At 40.9% G+C, this 20,978-nt stretch overlaps 1 protein-coding gene across 1 annotated transcript in view; it reads left to right on the forward strand.

Moving 5' to 3' along the window:
• LOC143815804 (contactin-associated protein-like 5) overlaps positions 1–20,121 on the forward strand; it is a 1,144,596-nt gene extending 1,124,475 nt beyond the window's left edge. Inside the window, exons 22-24 of the mRNA XM_077295418.1 lie at positions 1,853–2,071; positions 8,985–9,056; positions 19,048–20,121. Coding sequence (XP_077151533.1) covers positions 1,853–2,071; positions 8,985–9,056; positions 19,048–19,244 — 488 coding nt within the window. The 3' untranslated portion in view covers positions 19,245–20,121. The remainder of the gene's footprint in view (positions 1–1,852; positions 2,072–8,984; positions 9,057–19,047) is intronic.
• The last annotated feature ends 857 nt before the right edge of the window (positions 20,122–20,978 follow it).

Consider the following 20,978-nt stretch of genomic DNA (forward strand, 5'->3'; position numbering starts at 1 on the left):
ATGGAAGCGCTGATCGTAGATCAATCCCTAGTGGAATGGAGCGTAGTGTGACATCACATTACTAGTACAAATCCTGGAGCGATTTAGGCTTCATTCCAACCTGTTTTGGAAGCTATGGTTTCCTTCCTCAGGAAAACATCCATTAGGTGATCTTAACTCTTTTATAGCCAAACGCCCTATGAACATAAGCATAAATGAACATCTACTTAATAAAAAGGAAAAATTTGTGAATCGTCCCTTATACAAACACAATTCTATGAAGCATGGAGATATGCTAAAGGGCGCACAATTGTGAGCAATTCTAAACATAGAAGAAAATAGGCAAGAAGGCAGTTATATTAAAAGTATGTCACAAGTGGAAAGCCAGTGGATTTTTTAATTAGACACATTAAAGCCTAAAAGGATAAACTGTGAGACTGAGTTGTTTGCCTTTCAGTGAATTATCCATGGATCTAGGTGTGGCTGGGTATGGTAGCTATAAAAAGAGAGAGAGACAGAATATTTTTCCATCCTCGAGTTTGCCATTCACTTCCATTATGTTTGCTACTCGAGTCGAGCACCTCTGAGCGTCTGACCTGCTCGATTCGAAAACCGAGCACCCGAGCATTTCAGTTTTCAATCAACACTAATTAACACCTATCCCTAGGAATGTTGATCATTTTTTGATCAGTGAGTGTCCCACTAATGGCAGATCAGAGAATTATTATCCCTGATGGTGAACTTTTATCCCCATTACAAATTGGCACAACAGGTCGAATGTCCATCCTAGTGAGGATAAAAATGAATCCTTCAGCTGATTGGTGAGGGTCTCAGTGGTTGAATCCCACCAATCGACAAGTTAGCACCTATCCTCAGTATAGGTGATAACTTGTTTTAACTGGACAACATCTTTAGTAATCCTAAATACCCAGCATCTTAGGAACCAACCTCCCCACAATAATTTAACCATTTGAATGCAGATCAATGTTTTACTACTGTGATAACCTGCAGCCAGGAAACATAAGCCAGAAGTCTAAATTCACACGTCCGCTTTTCATTATCCATGTATACAATGCAATCCCTGGATCAACCTCAGCCCTTCTGACTTGAACTAATGGCCTCACAGCAGTGTTGGGGTTGCACATATATTCCATGGCACTGCTGTGAGATCCTGCAGCCCGGTGAGATCAGCAGTGTGTTACAAGTTTATTCCATCTTGCTATGCTATGATTCATCATCAGTACTGTTGTGAATGAGTGATGAATTGTGACAAATGCACATTACTAATAAAGCCCTGTTCCCTTGCAACAAGAACAAGAAATCACTCCTGGGTCTGTGAGGAAGGAAAGTGAGATGTATGCTGCCCGTAGCCTGAGCTTACCACATCTCAATGACTTCACAAAGACGCACATCACCCCCTGCACAATATTACACCACAGCTGTATTATACCTATGAATTATATAATGTAGTGGAAATACATGATATCACTCTATGTGTTTATTCATTCTATTCTAGCTACCTATCTTCTAAATACCACCAGACTTGTTGCAAACCGTGATAATTCTGTAACATTCATATACAGATTAGATTCTGTTGTTCACCGCCCTTGGCGATCTCTTGTTCTGAAATTCTTCACTCATTGTTATAAATCTAGCGTGTTATAAAAACTTTGATTAAATTAGGATTTCAATAGAGAACTGTGGAAATGCAGCTAATCAACCAAGAGAATGTGGATGAGAAGAGCTAATTCTTCAGTTCTTCATGCTTGGAGATTACATTTCAATATGAGTGGATACAGAAGGCGTCATTGTCTTTTCTATTTGCTGCCACCATTAATATTATATCTTTCTACTGTGTTATTTTAATATACAGATTCTCCAGGGCTTGATCCACAAATCTCCAGCATAAATTCAGTTGGCTTTGTCGGATGTCTTTCTTCTGTACAGTACAACCAGGTCACACCTCTTAAAGCGGCACTTCGACATCCAAATCTCGCGCCAGTCAGAATCTTTGGTTCTCTAACTGAATGCAGTTGTGGATCCATCACCGAGAGCGACCTCAGTACTTTCACCACCACGTACTCCTCCACAGGTATGTGCTCTGGTTATTCTGTGGGTTGCAATCACAAAAAGAACCCAAATCATGCCCTAATCAGTGAGACTGAAAAAGTAATTTGTTCTTTGCCCATATTCTGAGCCTAAGAGTGAACATTTCTCCTTGTAATAAGTGTTAAATTGTGTAAGGAGTGTTATAAGTTAGTTAGTTTAGATATGCAAATAGTCTCGTCAGAGCGGAGGAAGAATGGAACTCTGGTGCCGCCTATTGGTGATAGAAATCCTAAAATTAAATGTTGAACCTTTAACAAGCCTTGCTAAATGACTTAGTAAAAGAGCAAACCAGACACTCCAACTACTAACACATATTTCAGGGTATTTATGGCATCAGTGCAAAACTGGACCCAGCCAGTCTAGCTTTTTTCCTTTGCACTGATGAGGGGCAAACATCCAGAAACAAATGGAGTTTCTAATTTAGATTCTTATATTGCGTCATATGACCAGGCACTTTAGCCCCTTCCCAACATTGAACGTACCAATACATTCTATTTTTAAGTGCATTCCTGGTGATTAAGCAGGCACATAAGCTATGCCCGCACGATTGCCACTGGGTGCTCAGCTAAAGTGATAGCCAACCTGTGGCTGTCCAGCCTTTGGCAGTGCCTGCACTGCCCTCAGCTGTTAACCCCCTAAATACCGCAATCAATAGCAATCACAGATTTTAGATGATTAGGAGAAGGAGGGTACTCCCTCTCCCACTTGATTGGCATCTACACGAGGCCTGATGGTTGCCATGAAAGCAGGAGATCAAATAATGACCTCCTGGTCTTTCAGCTATGATGGCTTGTTACACCATACCCGGGGCATGGTCTAAAAGGCGTTTTGTTAGTGTAACACTGACAGGTATAATGCATTGCAGTACATGTGCATTGCAATGCATTATACCAATGATCAGAGTAATAAAACTTAAAGTCACATGCAAGGACTTAGCAGACAAAATTTTAAAAAAGTTTAAAATAACTGTAAAAATCTTTTGAAAAGTCAGAAAAGAAAAATGAAAAAATAAGCCTATAAATGCATATATTTATGTAAAAACAAAAATAAGCAAAAAATATATATATTTGCATTGCTGTGTCCAGAATGACCTGATCTATAAAGCTGTCACACTAGTTAACCTCTTGTGTGAAAACCATAAAAAAAAGTGGCAAAAACTATGCTTTTTCATCATACTGCGGAAAAAAGAGCGGAATAAAATGTGATAAAAAAAACAAAAATAAGCCACGTCAACGGAGAAATAGGCAAGATATTGTTCTCAGAATATAGCAAAGCAAAAACTATTTTTTTCTAAAATAAATAGATTTTATTGTCTAAAAAGGCAAAACACAAAAAATTATGTAAATTTTGTATTTTTTTAATCTTACACAATAAAGCTGTCATCACTTTTACCAGATGGTGAACGGTATAACAAAAAAATCCATAAAAATAGTTCCTGAATTGCTGCTTTTTGTTCATTCTGCCTCTCAAAATTCAGAATAGAAAGCGATCAAAAAATATTATGTGCTTGAAAACCAATAAAAATTCAAAAATCAAGCCCTAACATGACTTGTGTTCCTTATATAGAAAAATTATGGCTCTCAAAAGATGGCAATGCAAACACTTTTTTGAGGGAAAAGAAAATGGTTTTTAGTATGTGATAGTAGCCAAACATTAAAAAAATATATAAATCTGGTATCTCTGTGATCGCTGTTGATTTGTTTGTTCTGTCTCCCAACGATCGCAGTAAGGTTCGGCTCACCTATATCTTGCAATCCTTCTGAGCACTTACACCAGAGATTCTTGTAAGTCTCAGAAATATGTGATTCAGGTGGGAAACGCTACAGAAGGTTCCCTATAATGAGGGAGATGGTGACACTTTGAACTGTCTCTGGCTTATGATCCGGCAGTGTCCGTCTTATTTGACATGCATAAAAGTACAGTCGACCACAGTTTTGTGCACTTCACAAAAGGAGAACACCGCTGAACAGATGCCACAAGGAGTTAGGAGTAACTGTGCTGCCTCATTATAGTGAATGGTTCCCTCAGGGGTTTCATTTGAATCACATAATTTGAGATTTGATTGTTTAAGGAATAACGTTTCTCTTTGTGGACAGTGACATGCCTAGTCTGGCATGCCAATTTAAGGATACTTATACACTGTGCAATGCTCCACTGGGAAATTAAATATACAAATTACCTCTTCAGAGTGGAAGAGAACTTGAACTCTAGTGACACCTATTGGAAGTAGCAATCCTAAAAGTCATTACCAACCCTTTAACGAGCTTTGCCATTTGAATTAGGATAAAAGCCAAAAAAGAATCACGATTTGCAAACACAGTATTACCCCTCATCAGTGCAAAGTATTTGGCTGTATCTGAGGATTCTTAGTAGGATCAAAGGGGTAACCTTTCTGTTTGTGGAGAGTGACATGTTTAGCCGGTATGCCAAATTGAGGATGCTTATAAGCCTTGCAATGCTCCTCTATCAAATTTAGATGTAATCTCTGATTTAAGTGTTTAGTATGGTATAAATGAGATCCAAAATTGTAAGTAAAATGTTCCAAATAAAATCACAAAATCAGTCCACAAAAAAACAAGTCTAAACATTTTTGTCATCTGTTAATGGAAATAATAGGGGTCTTCCATGTTAGTGGTAGCACAAAGTCTTTGGAAAAGCAACATGGCTTCCCACAAAATAAATCCAGAAAAATCTATGCTCCCAAATCTAAATATCCCCCTCCTTTTTGAGCCCAGTGTGCCTAAACCACATTTAGTATCCATATATTTGACATTTCTGCAGCAACGAGAGCCTTCTTAATTTCCAGGGTGCACGTCTCCAGAAACACCAGCTGGGCACAATGTATGGAAACTACAAAGTAATGGGCACAACAATGGCAAATTTGCAATTTTCACTCAGCAATATCCATTGCTAGTTGTTTCTGGAAAACACCCTGGCACCTCAGAGGCTCTGCAAATGTGACATGATACTTGTAAACATAAAAGTAAAATCTGCTTTATATTATGATGTTCATTCACTTCTGAGCTTTCAATTGGGCCTGAAAAATAGTTTCTAATTACTGTATTTTCTGGCGTATAAGACTACTTTTTAACCCCTGAAAATCTTCTTAAAAGTCGGGGGTCGTCTTGTACGCCGAGTGCAGACACCAATGTGTATATGGTGGGTGGGAGGGAGTGGTCCGATGACGAAGAGGGGGCGTCTCACAGGAAAGTGTGAGTGGAGTATCCCCCCTTACCTCATTGTAGCTGCAGCATGGGGTCTCTGTGCTGGGGAGAGGCGGCAGCTGCTGCTCCTCTTTGTGCCGCATGGGTGCTGTGCTGTGGGGCGGTGGCCGCCGCCGCTCCCCAGCACCCCACACTGCAGCTACAATGAGGTAATGGGGGATACTCCACTCACACTTTCCTGTGAGATGCCCCCTCTTCGTCATCAAGACCACTCCCCTCCCAAATGTCACATTAGTCACCGGCCCTATAAGACGACATACGGCGTATAAGACCACCCCCGACTTTTAAGAAGATTTTATATTTTAACTGGAAAAGTTGGGGGGTCGTCTTATACGCCCAGTCGTCTTATATGCCGGAAAATATGGTACATGTAGGATATTGGCACACTCAGTAGAAATTGAGCTACAAACTGTACAGTCCATATTTTCCAATTAGCCCTTATAAAAATTAAAGATGCTGGCTTAAACAACATTTTAATAGTACAAAATGTAATTATTCTCTCTTCAACACCCACTGGAATAAAATTCTCTGAGGAACATGTGGTGTCAACATGCTCACTGCACCCCTATATGACTTAATTTAGGGATGGGTCACTTATCTTTTTTTTGCTGTTTTGGCATTTCAGAAGCTCTGCCAATGTGAAATAGCATCCTCAATCCATTACAGCCAAATCTGCATTCCAATTTGGTGCTCTTTCCCTCTGAGCTTTGCACTGTGCCTCAAGAAAAGGTTACAAAATTGTGTATTGGCATACTCAGGAGAAATTGCATAACAAATTGCATGGTTTGTTTTCTCCTATTATCCCTTTTAAAAATTAAAAACGTAACATTTTAGTGAAAAAAAAAATCATTTATTTAATGTGAATTGCCCAAGGATAAGAAATGCTCACTTCAGCCCTAAATTAATTCCACAAGAGATGAAGTTTCTAAAATGGGGTAATTTATGGTAATTTCTGCTGTTTTGACATTTCAGGGGCTCTTCAAATGTGACATGGCACTCGCAATCTATTCCACCAAAATGGCGCTCCAAAATAGAAAGAGCGCTTCTTCTCTTCAGAACCCTGCTGTGTCTCCAAACTCAAGTTTAGCCCACATATGGGGGGGTATCGGTGTACTTAGGAGAAATTGCACAACAAATTTTAGTGTACATTTTTTCCTATTACCCTTGTGAAAATGAAAAATTTGGGGCTATATTTGTTAGGAGTTGAGTTCCCGCCGCTGCACAGGGGGAATCTCGGACCTTGTCCGCTGCGATCTCCCATTCTCCTCCAGCCACAGTGGAGCCTTCTCAGCAGAGACATCGGTCGCAGCGTCTGGCTCAAGCTGATACTGTGCGCTTGGATACTGCTGCCTTTCCAGGCTCTGCCTTTGTAGCCAGTACTGATCAGCAGTGAGCAGGCATTTCAGGGATTAAGTCCTGCTTTTCCCATACTAAGTATGCCCACAGGACGACCTCCCATTGGAAGTCAGGGGTCACACGCTCAGGTCCTGTAGCAGCTCCTAATGGACCACTAGTAAGGTCCTTTAGTGCTACAGCTATAAAAGGTTCGCATGGCCGCATAGCCATGCGCTAGTATAGACTTGATATGTGTGTGTGTAGATGAATGTCTGTCGATGGATGAAAGCTCCTTAATCATTCCTATTCCTTGTGTTGATAACTGCTCGCGAATGTTGGAAGCTACCTAGGGCCCGACAGTGCTACCTGCATACTAAGTACACATTTCAGTTTCTATTTGCAGTGCCCGTCTTTACGGCACCGTGCGCAATCAGTGCGCTTTCCTGACAGCCGGTCAGAGTAGGGTGGGAATTCCCGCTTGGACTCAGCATCTGACTCAGGGCATCCTCAGGCAGGGCTCAAAAGCCACTGAGGGTCAGAGCGAGTCCAATCAATGTTTATTGGGGGTGATTCATAGAGATGCCACTAGTGTCTTTCAGCTGCACCCTGTGACTACTAACAGGGCGCAGCATAATTACGGTGACTCTGTGGAGCAACAGAGTTTGCTTCCATTCACTCTGGGTGAGGTCTAACCCACGTGTGAGCAAGCGTCCATCCGCCATTACTCAGCAGCAGGTGCCATCTCTGCACGGTGGACCCCGGACTGCGAACTCACCTCATATTCTTTGATATTATTGTTTAGTGCGTTCCTCCAGTCCTAACAATATTTGTGGGAAAAATATCCTTTTTTTATTTTTACAACTCAATGTTATAGAATACTGTGAAGCACTTGTGAGTTCAATGTGCTCAACACACATTTAGATAAATTTTTTGAAGGGTGTAGTATCCAAATTTGGGTCAATTGTAGGGGATTTCCACTATTTAGTTACATCTGGGGCTCTGCAAACACTACATGGTGTATGCTATCTATCCCAGCCAATTTTGTGTTCCACAAGTCGAATGGTGTTCCTCCCCTTCCAAACCCTGCCATGTGCCCAAACAGTAGTTTACTACCACATAGAGTATATCGTTATACTCAGGAGAATTGCATCTTATGGTCCATTTTCTCCTGTTACCCTTGTGAAAATGAAAAATTTGGTACTGAAGCAACATCTTTTGGTAAAAATATATTTTTTCTTTTCACGACTCAATGTTATAACATTTTCTGAAGCACCTGTTGGTTCAAGGTGCTCACCACACCTCTAGATAAATCCCTTCAAAAATGTTGTCACATGGGGGGTTTCCACTGTTTGGACACATCAGGGCTCTGCAAATGCGACATGGTGTCTACTATCTATTTCAGTCAATTTTGCAATCCAAACAGTAATTCTCCACCACATTTGGGGTATCGGTGTACTCAACTGAAATTGTACAACAAATTATATTGTCAATGTAAAAATGCCAAATTTAATGTTAAAACAACATTTTTGTGAGAAAAATTAACATTTTCATTTTTTCATTCCACATTTCTTTAACTCATTTAATTTAATTGTGGTTTTGAGAACTTTGAGGGGTGAACTTTTTAGAATGGTGTCACTTTTTTATATTTTTTTGTCATACAGGTCCCTCAAAGTCACTTCAAATCTTATACAGTCACTAAAAATTTGGTTTTGTAAATGTTGTTGGAAAAATGAAGAATTACTAATAAAATGTTAACCCTTCTAATTTCCTGACAAAAAAAAAATAATGTTTAAAAATCATGCTGATATGAAGTAAGCATGTGGTAAATGTTATTTATTAGCTATTTTGTATCATATACCTATCTGGTTTAAGGGCATAAAAGTTAAAGTTTGAAAATTACAAAATGTTCGCATTTTTTTTCACATTTTTGATATTTTCATAAACGCAAATTATATCAACCAAAATTTGCCATTATCATGAAGTACAATGTACCACAAACCAAATTCTCATAATCACTGGAATATATTGAAGCTTTCCAGAATTATTACCAGATAAAGTTACATTAGTCACAGTTCAAAAATTAGGTCTGGTCATTAAAGTGAAAACAAGCTTGGGGTGAGGGTTTTAAAGCCTCTATGTTAACTTTTAGGATTGCTACTTCTAATACATGGCACTAGATTTCTTGCCTCTTTCTTTTAGTCTTTTTCTTCTTCTATGTGACCTCACAGATAAATAATTAGCTCTATATCTATAGTTGTGATCATTGAAGTAAGGACCCATTCCACAATTAATCCCTAGAACCGCTAATCTTTCCATGGATACATTTTGTTTCCGCAGATCCATTTGGGAAAACAGATGACCGGGAGCCCTTGACTAATGAAATGAGAAGTGGTCCAGCAGTCATCGGAGGTAATCAGCTATTAATGACTGATCTTCGGGGTCACATGTCAAATATTTGTGCAAATACTGTACCTGGACCTGTTTGTAGTTTCAGATGTCACTAGTTTGGAGCCTATTTGGGCTCTCTAAAAGAGACAACTGTATTTCATTTTCTGATTTCAGGGTAGAAAAGATTAAGGAATAATACCTACGATATTACAAAAATTCAGATACCCAATGATGACTCAATAAGCAGTTGCTACATCTTCCTTATAATTCCAGCTTATTACAGAATTGGAAACACTCATTTGAAAACATCAACAAAGGGTTTAGCAGCGTCTGTGTTTTCATGAATGTTAGATCTGATTCACGCTTGGGTTTGATGTGTTTTTGTTGAGAGCACTGTTATTTATCTCTACAATTGGTTTGTTCTTCCCATGATATTTTTAGGAGAACAAAAGAACAAAAAAAGCTGACCATGCAGTCCAAGGTATTGTGGAAAGAAAAGTCAATTTATTAAGTTAATCAAGTAAAAATAACAGGAAAAACACCAATGAATTGATACAATTTTTAAATTTAACAACAAGTAGTCTCACCCAGGACAATAATAATAATAAAGCTGGGTGAAAATGGTGTCAAAATGGCATGCACAGTACAGAGAATTGTATACACAATTGTATAGAACAATGGACAAGGTTGTGCAGTGTATCAGGAATGGGTATTACCATAAATTCATAATACAAAAAAATGCATATCATTTGAATGTCAAAGGACCAGGTAACAGCAAAGAACAAATGTGTTGTGTAAGAGACAGAAGATCATGTAAAGGAGTAAGCAAATTAATCCAAAGTGGAAGGTAACTTACAATGACAGTGCAGATTTCTGGCTCCTGGATGTCCTTCACCCCAACGTGCGTTTTGTGCATTGGGGTAGACGCATTGGTGCATCCTTGCTGTTAAATTTTAACATTTTATTCAATTCATTGTTGTTTTTTCTGTTATTTTTAGGTAATTAACTTAATAAATTGACTTTTCTTTCTACAATACCTTGAACTGCATGGTCAGCTTTTTTTGCTCTTTTGGTATCTTTCTGAATGTCCACATATTATCACTCATGTCTGACTTCTTGGTTGCAGGGATATCACTTTTATTTGATTCAATACTGTAATCTCACCTAAGTACTATAGACACTCTGCCACCATTAAGCATTCCTTTGTTGCCTCTCTGTGACATTTTTAGAACAGCTTATCTTACCTCATAGCCTGGCCCAACAAGCCATCTATCACTATGTGGGTGGTGAGTTGTAACCCTTCAGTCTACTTGTAGCTGCTGTAGAGCGCAGAAAAGAAGCAACGCCATAATGTCCTGCACACCTCAGAGCCTCCACTTTCTAATGGTCATGTCCATCATCTTAGATTCAGCATTACATGGGCGACACAAACATAAATTACTAACATGGAATATTTACCACGTTCAGTGTGTAGAATTTTGACATTTTCTGTACAGTATACCTATGAATGCTGGAAGTTTCTGAAGTTAAAGTGCTAGTCTGCTTTGGAAAGTGCCCGCTAAGGAAGGTGTGCAATCTCATACAAATTGGCATACAATAAAACATGTCAAAGAAATGCTTCAATTCAAGACCATTTTTGTATGTGTGCTTGCTGTCTGTGAATGGTAAAGAAGGTCTTCCATAAAGTACAATTAATACGTATCAACAGGATAGTTGATAAATGTATGATTGATCATACGCCTACTATTTCCTTGAACCCAAGACTTACTTTTCTGTTCACCCAATGACCATGGTAAGAAGGTGCACTGCTTACGAAACTTCTACTCTCCTAATCCATTTATAAGACTGTGTAGCCCTTTAAAAGATAAGAAAAGATGTTGAGGACATACCAATTATTTTCTGTTCGTAAACATGTTGTTAGTGAACATACAACCAATACTAGTTTTGGCAGAATCCCTGTATATAATAACGTGTCACCACTCACCAGTCTTTGGAAAAATCTTCATTTGGACAAAATTGATAACTTTGTTTGGCATGGAATACCTTGGCAGGTATAGGACTATATAAACTTTAAGAGTTAAAACTTGTTTTTGTTAAGTTTATTGTGTTTGCACTATATTGTAAATGTATGTAATTGTTTATAAAATCAAATAACCAATAAAAATTATCTGATTTAAAAAAAAAAGATAAATGTTATCCCTTTGTGACCCAAAGTAATGGTCCAGTGAGAACTCACATTTCAACTTCAGTATAAAGTACATAAGACTGGAAGTACTTGGGGATGTGACAATACACTTCCAGCTCCTCATGCTGTATTCCCTACTTAGCACCACCTTCCTCTGGTTGATTGAGAAGTTGCTTGCTGTGGTACATGGTTATTGACCTATTAATCAACCAGAGGAGGGTGGAACTAGGCAGGAAATACAGTGTGAGTCTGAGGATCTGGAAGTGCACCATCACGCCCCAATACACTTCAAGACTGATGCATATTGAAGTCCAGAACACAATTTTTTTACCTCTGGAGTCATAAAGGGATTGGCTGGCTTATCTTGTAAGTGGATACACAGTCTTAAAAATATTTTATGTGGTGGGTATGAGGGTTGAGAAGTTTCTTACTGGTTCCCTTTAAATGTAGCAATAGCCATGCACAGATGCTCCAGCCAAATTCATTCCTATATTTTGTTTATTTTTGAAACACCATTAACAGTCACAAACTAAGGGCTCATGCAGACATCCGTGCAAATTGATCTGAGCATGGACCATAATACATGTACTAGTTGCCAATCTCCCAACATGAATGTCATAGCCTCATAAATGTGTACTGTATGAAGCTGTGTCATTCAGATCTGGAAAACCTCGGCCAGTCTGTGAATTGTGGTCTGTACTCAGACCAATTTGCACAGACGTCTGCATGAGCCCTAACAGTGACAGACTGGTACAAAGAGCGAGAACCTGCCCTCCCGGACTTATAGTCTACAGGAAATGGGAAAGGAGACAGTAGGTTGGGGGTTGTAGTAGCTCCGGTGGTAGCTGGGTTACTTCAGGCTGTAAGTTTTTCTGAGAAGATGCATTTTCAGGTTGGGTCTTTAGGTTTCAAATGTGGGAGACAATTATGGGGCATTGACTTCTTGATGATAAGGAATGCTTGGGAAAAATCTTGGAGGCAGTTGAGGGAAGAATGTATGAGGATGAAGAAGACAAGGAGGTCTTGTGAGGACCAGAGATTACATGTGGGGAGGTTATCGGGAGATTAGTTTGAAGACGTATGGGGGAGACAAATTATGTACAGACTTGTACACAATTGATAGTAGTTTAAGCTGGGTTTGCTGAGGATTGGCAGAGAGGCACAGGGGAGAATAATGCAGTAGTCAAGATGATGAGGGCATGTACTAACTTTTTAGTATATTAAGGGTTGAGAAAGGGATAGATTCTGGAAATATGTTTGAGTTGGAGGCTGCAGGGGATGCTGCATGCAAAATAGAAGAAAAGCGGGCACTCACCATCCAGATAAAATCCAAACTTTATTCTGACATCATGTCAAATGCAGGACAGGCAGGGAAACACGGGCTTCCATGTCTTTGGAAGCCCGTGTTTCCCTGCCTGTCCTGCATTTGACATGATGTCTGAATAAAGTTTGGATTTTACCTGGATGGTGAGTGCCCGCTTTTCTTCTATTTTGCATGCAGTGGTGACTTGGACTTATTTCAGCGTGAGCACCCGACATCCAATTTTGCTTCTTGGTATCTGAGCCTTATTTGATTAGGTGATAGAACCAGCTGGCAGTGCGGTCCTTTTTTCTGTTTTTGGTTGCAGGAGATGGCAAGGGTTTAAATGTGTGGTTTTAAGGACAGGGCAGAGTCAAGGGTTAAACCCAGGCAGCAAACTTGTGATACAGGAGAAAACATGATGTAATTTATTGAGATAAATAGGTCTGGTAGGAGGGTTGAGTGAGATGGAGGAAAGATGAGGAATTCAGTTTTGTCCATATTGAGTTTTAGAAAGAATGATAAGAAGAATTAGGATATAGCTGATAGGCACACTAGGATTCTGGACAGCAATGAGCTGACATCTGGGCCAGAAAGGTTGATTTGGGTGTTATCAGCATATAATTGATATTGGATGCCATGGGACTTTATCAGTTGTCCCAGGCTAAAGGTATACATGGAGAAGAATAGAAGTATAACAAGGGTGGCACAGGGTGGTAATCGTGGGCAAGTTCACTAAGCAACAGTTAGTGAGCACCCCGGCAACTTGCACATGAAGGGATGAATACTCACTGTGTCTGCTGGAATCCTTGTTCCATGAAGCACCACAGAGTCACAGTCTTCGTTTCAACAGTTAACCTTTCTTCTTCTGCCATTCCCATCCTAGGTGGGCACAAGTCACTATGGGACGTGGCCTCGGCTCAGGCCACTGCTTCTTCCATCTTTGCACCCTTTTTTTCTTAGGATGCCCACAGTGGGTGGCACCACTCTCAGCTTTCGCGCCACTGACTGCCATCTTCTTGTTAGTGTTCGGCGCCATCTTGGACTACAACTCAGTCACCAATCCACAAGTCCCAGGGGTCTTCCCCACTAGTCCTGTAGCTGCAGGGCTTCTAGATTTGATACTGCCGACTATGCCAAGTGTAACAAAGGTGGCACGGGGTGGTAGTCATTGGCAATTTCACTAAGCAACAGTCAGTGAGCACCCCGGCAACTAGCACATGAAGGGATGAATACTCACTGTGTCTTCTGGAATCCTAGTCCCATGAAGCACCACAGAGTCACAGTCTTTGTTTCAACAGTTAAACTTTACTAACCAGCAGCATATTCATCTTGCAGACAGCACAGTTCAAACACAGAGACATCTTTCCATTTTTCCCTGCCGTCCAGGCAGACTCGATTCTTCCCGTCAACTCTTTATATATCCTTGGTCAATCACTGACCCACTATTGGACAATCCCCATCCCTCTTCTGGACAATCTCTGTCCCTCTTTTGGACAATCTCTGACCCACTCGTGCTCCAGGCCCACCAGCTTCCTACCGTCTCCCTGGTCCGGCTGTGACCTATAGGGTAACGGGCTCGCTGATTCAGCTGCCTCCTAATCCCAGCTGCTAGCTTTGCATCCTTCCTTGGAATGGTTCTTGCCTAAGCTGGTGACCACCTGCACGATTCTCAGCCTGGGGCCCCTTACTGAAACAGCTTTATCCCCACGGCTTGTAATACTTTGCTCACACATCCTGGCCTTGGGCAAGGTGCCCGGGCATCTGTCTCTAATCAGGAAGTGCCTTTCTTATACCTCCCTGCTCTGTGCCCATCCCATCTACTGAACTCCTTGCTGCCTGTGCCTAAACTAATACTCATCAATCCTATTGTCTATCTCTTATGTGCCCCCTCTACTCTAATCCACCTATCATCCTATGCTGTCCCTAAGCTTACACACAGTATATAACAAATGCATCACATTACAATACATGACACACATTAATGAACATTAGGGAACCGCACATTACATTAGCATTAGTGAACATGAATAACAGTCAGGGTGCCTCACGTGACTCATGTCCTCAGTGTTCAGGAGAGAGGAAGCACATGAGGGTCCACCTCATTACAGAAATCCCAGAGACTTGATGGAGGCCAGCAGAGAATGGAAGAGGAGGTTATGTGGCAAATGTATTTAGCAACTATCCTTTTAATAGGTGCGATGGGTGCCATCTTGATAAATGTTTCAGCAAAAGAAAAGCAAAAATAAAAAATGTGAATGTGAACATACAGTACTCAAACAAAAGTATAACTTAAACCCTGTAAAGGTACCTTCACACTAAGCGACGCTGCAGCGATACAGACGACGATGCCGATCGCTGCAGCGTCGCTGTTTGGTCGCTGGAGAGCTGTCACACAGACAGCTCTCCAGTGACCAACAATGCCGAGGTCCCCGGGTAACCAGGGTAAACATCGGGTTGCTAAGCGCAGGGCCGCGCTTAGTAACCCGATGTTTACCCTGGTTACCAGTGTAAAATGTAAAAAAACAAACAGTACATACTCACCTTTGCGTCCCCCGGCATCCGCTTCCTGCACTGACTGAGTGCTGGCCCTAACAGCAGAGCGGTGACGTCACCGCTGTGCTGTGCTTTCACTTTACGGCCGGCGCTCAGTCAGTGCAGGAAGCGGACGCCGGGGGACGCGAAGGTGAGTATGTACTGTTTGTTTTTTTACATTTTACACTGGTAACCAGGGTAAACATCGGGTTACTAAGCGCGGCCCTGCGCTTAGTAACCCGATATTTACCCTGGTTACCATTGTAAAACATCGCTGGTATCGTTGCTTTTGCTGTCAAACACAATGATACACGGCGATCTGACGACCAAATAAAGTTCTGAACTTTAACCAACGACCAGCGATATCACAGCAGGATCCTGATCGCTGCTGCCTGTCAAACTCAACGATATCGCTATCCAGGACGCTGCAACGTCACGGATCGCTAGCAATATCGTTTAGTGTGAAGGTACCTTAATGGTCTTCTCTCTATCTCCAGACATTGCAGAAGATAAGCTAATTACTATATTTCCCACCGTACACTGCAATAGCAGAGCAGAGGGTATACAGTGACTTGTAGTTATAAAACACTAGATGGTGGCCCGATTCTAACGCATCGGGTATTCTAGAATATGTATGTATATAGCAGCCACATAGTATATAGCACAGGCCACGTAGTTTATAGGAGCCATGTAGTATATAGCATACAAATAGTACGTGGCCTGTGCTATATAGTATGTGGCTGCTATATACATACATACATATTGTAGAATACCCGATGCGTTAATACAGGCCACGCAATATATAACACAGCCCAAACAGTATATAACACAGCCCACATACTATATAACACAGCCCACGCAGTATATAGCAGCCACATAGTATATAACACAGGCCACGCAATATATAGCACAGCCCACGCAGTACAAAACACAGGCCACATAGTATGTAACACTGGCCACGTAGTATATAGAAACCATGTAGTATATAGCACTGCCCACGTAGTACGGTATATAGCAGCCATTAGTATATAACGCAGCCCACGCAGTATCTAACACAGACCACGTAGTATACAGCAGCCATGTAGTATATAACACTGCCCACGTAGTATATAGCAGCCATGTAGTATATAACACTGCCCACGTAGTATATAGCAGCCATGTGGTATATAGTACTGTCCACATAGTATATAGCAGCCATGTAGTATATAGTACTGTCCACGTAGTATATAGCAGCCATGCGTATATAGTACTGCCCACGTAGTATATAGCAGCCATGTAGTTTATAGTACTGTCCACGTAGTATATAGCAGCCATCTAGTATATAGTACTGCCCACATAGTATATAGCAGCCATGTAGTATATAGTACTGTCCACGTAGTATAAAGCAGCCATGTAGTATATAGTACTATCCACATAGTATATAGCAGCCATGTAGTATATAGTACTGCCCACGTAGTATATAGCAGCCATGTAGTATATAACGCAGCCCACGCAGTATATAGCAGCCATGTAGTATATAGTACTGTCCACGTAGTATATAGCAGCCATGTAGTATATAGTACTGTCAACGTAGTATATAGCAGCCATGTAGTATATAGTACTGCCCACGTAGTATATAGCAGCCATGTAGTATATAACGCAGCCCACGTAGTATATAGCAGTAATGTACTATATAGTACTGCCCACGTAGTATATAGCAGCCATGTAGTATATAGTACTGTCCATGTAGTATATAGCAGCCATGTAGTATATAGTACTATCCACATAGTATATAGCAGCCATGTAGTATATAGTACTGTCCACGTAGTATATAGCAGCCATGTAGTATATAGTATTGCCCACGTAGTATATAGCAGCCATATACTACATAACGCAGCCCACGCAGTATTTAGCAGTGTGGGCACCATATCCCTGTTAAAAAAAAAAAAGAATTAAAATAAAAAATAGTTACATATTCACCTCCTGGGATCCAACGGCACTGTGCCGATGCGCGCATGGCAGCCGCCATCTTCCGTTCCCAGGAGGCATTGCGAAATTACCCAGATGACTTAGCGGTCTCGCGAGACCACTAAGTCTTCTGGGTAATTTCGCAATGCATCGCCAGGAACGGAAGATGTCGGCCGGCGCGAGCGGCTCGTCGGACTACGGAGGGTGAGTATAGCAGGTTTTTAGTTTTTTTATTATTTTTAACATTACATTTTTTACTATTGATTCCGCATAGGCAGCATCAATAGTAAAAAGCTGGGGACACACAGGGTTAATAGCAGCGGTAAAGGAGTGTGTTACCCGCGGCACAATGCGGTCCGTTACCGCTGGCATTAACCCTGTGTTAGCGGTGACCGGAGGGAAGTATGCGGGCGCCGGGCACTGACTGCAGGGAGTAAGGAGCGGCCATTTTCTTCCGGACTGTGCCCGTCGTTGATTGGTCGTGGCTGTTTTGCCGTTACCAATCAGTGACTTGGATTTCCATGACAGACAGAGGCCGCGACCAATGAATATCCGTGACAGACAGACAAAAGGACAGACAGACAGACTGAAGTACCCCTTAGACAATTATATAGTAGACTAGATTGTGGCCCGATTCTAATGCATCGGGTATTCTAGAATATGCATGTCCCCGTAGTATATGGACAATGATGATTCCAGAATTCGCGACAGACTGTGCCCGTCGCTGATTGGTCGAGGCAACCTTTATGATATCATCGTCGCCATGCTGTGCCTGTCGCCTGGCGGCCTCGACCAATCAGAGACGCGGGATTTCCAGGACAGACAGACAGACAGACAGACAGACAGATGGAAAAACCCTTAGACAATTATATATATAGATTAGGAGCACAAGTTTTACATTGCTATTTTGAGCTAATGAATATGAATTTAGTCACTCAGAATTCCTGCAGGTTTGTATTTTGTTGGCATTTGGACTGTGGACACGGTACATTGCAACCTTAATTAATGTCATATAGTTGCAATATAGTAGCTTGACACTGCAATTATATGGCACATTAAAACATGTTGCAACCTAGCCCTAGCCTAAACATTGTGTAAAGAAACTGAACAAGCAGTGGCTGCAATAATTTCGGCAGAATTTTGAACGCTGCTTTGCGTGTAAGGGTATGTTTCCACGTTCAGGAAACGCTGCGTGTTTGATGCTGCGTAGAGCATGCGGCAGACCAGCGGAAATGGACATGCGGCGCGTCTTTTCAGAACGCAGCATGTCCTTGCATTGCTGAAACAACGCAAGAACAACGCAGGTGACCTGCCAGTGACCTCAGGTGCAGATTTTACCTGCGTAAAATCCTGACCAAATCCTGATGCAATCCTGAACGTGGACACATACCCTAAGGCTAGGTTCACATTAGCGTTTCTGTGCGCAGCGTATCATCTGCATACTCAAACGCATGCCAAAATGCATGCAAACTCATGCTTACACCTCCGCATCATCTTACGCATGACGCCAAAAAAAAGCTGTGCGTGCATGCATTTAAATGCATTTTGGCATGCGTTTGTGTTTTTTATGCGCATGGTGGAGTTGGTGAAATCATTTCCTGGACATGCACAGTCTAAAGTAAGCATGCGTATTGAATGCATGCTTACACGTGTCCTTGCATTCCCATAGACAATAATGCTTTTTTTGACACACTCATCCGCCATCATCCGCATGCGCATGATTGCGCAATATTTGACGCCTCAAAAAAGTGCAACATGTTGCGTTCGCCATTCCCTGCCGCACACCATGAAATGACGCATGCAAAAGCGTGTCCCTGTGTACACCATGTTAAAGATATGTATACATGACGCATGCGGATGTATGCAGATCATACGCAGTGCACAGAAATGCTAATGTGAACCTGGCTTAAATGTAGTACAAAATAAAATGCTGCTGTATTTCCCGATAGAATATGGTGTTATACAAAACCTGAAACCTAGATGAAATAAATGCCTCTGTTGCCGAGTAAGACTCTCATTATTTGTTTTCCCCTTTCTCTTTCTAGGCATCATAGCTGTAACAATTTTCATCATTTTATGCATCGTGGCAATAATGATAAAAATCTTTTACCAACACAAAAAAACTCACGGAAAAAGTCAGTCCAAAGAGAAGGAATATCCGGACAGCATGGACTATCCCTTCAGGAACGAGCAGGACTTGCAGAACACAGTCAGCGAATGCAAAAAGGAATATTTTATTTGAGAGACTCGGTTTCTACATCATCTCTTTCTTCTATACCCCTCTTTTTGCAATTGTTTTTAGTGATTTTAGCGATATTTCGATAATGTTAGGGAATTAACAAGAGGAACATGAGAAATGTCTTAAGTCTGTTCTCTTAACAGATCCTCAGTTTGGCAGATTAGGCCTCTTTTCCTGTGCTTCTAGGGGTACTCTCCAGCACAACAACGAGGAATTTACCCTAATGCCACCATGTAGCCCTCAAGAGTGATGTAGCGGAGAGATAAATGAATACTAAAGGAAGAGGATTCTTTATGAAAGCTCCAAATTCAGGATAAAGATTTGACTTGTAAAATGGCAACAGAACCCCTCTAAAAAGCCATCCTTGTGAATTATTATTGGATCCATCACTATTACATAAAAACAGCATATATAGGAACTACATGCTGCTTAGCTCAAAATTAGAATTTAAGGTAAACTTTCTTATATTAAGAATCATTTCTATAGAGGATCAAGCGCAGTGTATGCAGCGTAAGAGATAAAGTTGTGACGTGCAGCACCCAATAGATGGAACAGAACATGTGTACAGGCACTGAACGAACAGGGAGTGCAGTGTCTTATGGAGGTTGAGCTTTAGGGGATTTTATCTTATGCAATTCTCTGTTATATGGTATGTAGCAGGACCTAGAGCAGAGGAAACATGCTACAGACATGTCACTGGTAAAGCTACGTTCCCACAATGAGTATTTGATGAGATTTTAGGTTGTACATTTTCTATTAAGGTTACTTGTGCTTTTTTTTTTCATTGTGTTTTTGAGTGTTTTTTTACATGAAATTGTATCTGTTTTTTTGTCTCTTTTTGGAATGTCTTATTTAAAATAGAATTCCTTTGTTTTTTATATTCCCTGGTATTTGTCTTTGACAAAAATTTATTGATACAGTCATGTGCGGATTACATGCATTTTTAGTGCTTTTGCGCAGCAGAAACTTACTAAAAGTGCATTTTCATTTTCCGCATCTTATTTAATTCTGTGGTGAAAATCTGCACATAAAACTCACTGTGCTCGCAAGAGTAATTGACATATTGCATATTTCTAATACGCAATGCATGTTAGTTTATGCAGAATTAAAAAACAGCGCCGTGCGCATGAGATTTCTTTAATTCACATCCACTCTGCTGGAACTGAAAGACGCAGCGTTATTTGCTCAGCCAAAATACACAGTCTCAAAAATTCATCAAAAACTCAATGTGAGAACTTAACATAAGTCAGGCAATCTCTACTTGAATCTCAGGGTGATGATGAAGGCTTAAACTAAATTATTGCTCCTTAGTCTACATCTTTTGAGGTTGCAGCATCATGCATTTGGCTAAAGAACTTAAGAGAATTTCTCATTATGCAGTACTCTTCCTTACCAACAATGGGATCCTTCAGGGAATGCCCTAATCACAGAGAGACTCCTTATTTTTGTGTGAGGTTTACATAAATTCTTAACATTTACGGACTAGATCAACCCTGGTTTTTGCCTGAATTGCATCTGAAAATGTAGGACTTTTCCAGCAAATGTTGGACTGTTAACAACTATGCAGCATATTATTTAGAAGGGGTTCTTGACTTACAAAAATCAAACCCATAGAGCAGGGGTGGGGAATTTTTTTTCTGCCAAGGGCCATTTGGGTATTTATACCATCCTTCGGGGGCCGTACAAACGCCACCCACAAAGTACACCCTGACTCTGGCACTGGTTTCAGGACGTAAT

The sequence above is a fragment of the Ranitomeya variabilis genome, chromosome 3 (assembly GCF_051348905.1).
Source record: "Ranitomeya variabilis isolate aRanVar5 chromosome 3, aRanVar5.hap1, whole genome shotgun sequence".
NCBI classification, from domain to species: Eukaryota; Metazoa; Chordata; class Amphibia; order Anura; family Dendrobatidae; genus Ranitomeya; species Ranitomeya variabilis.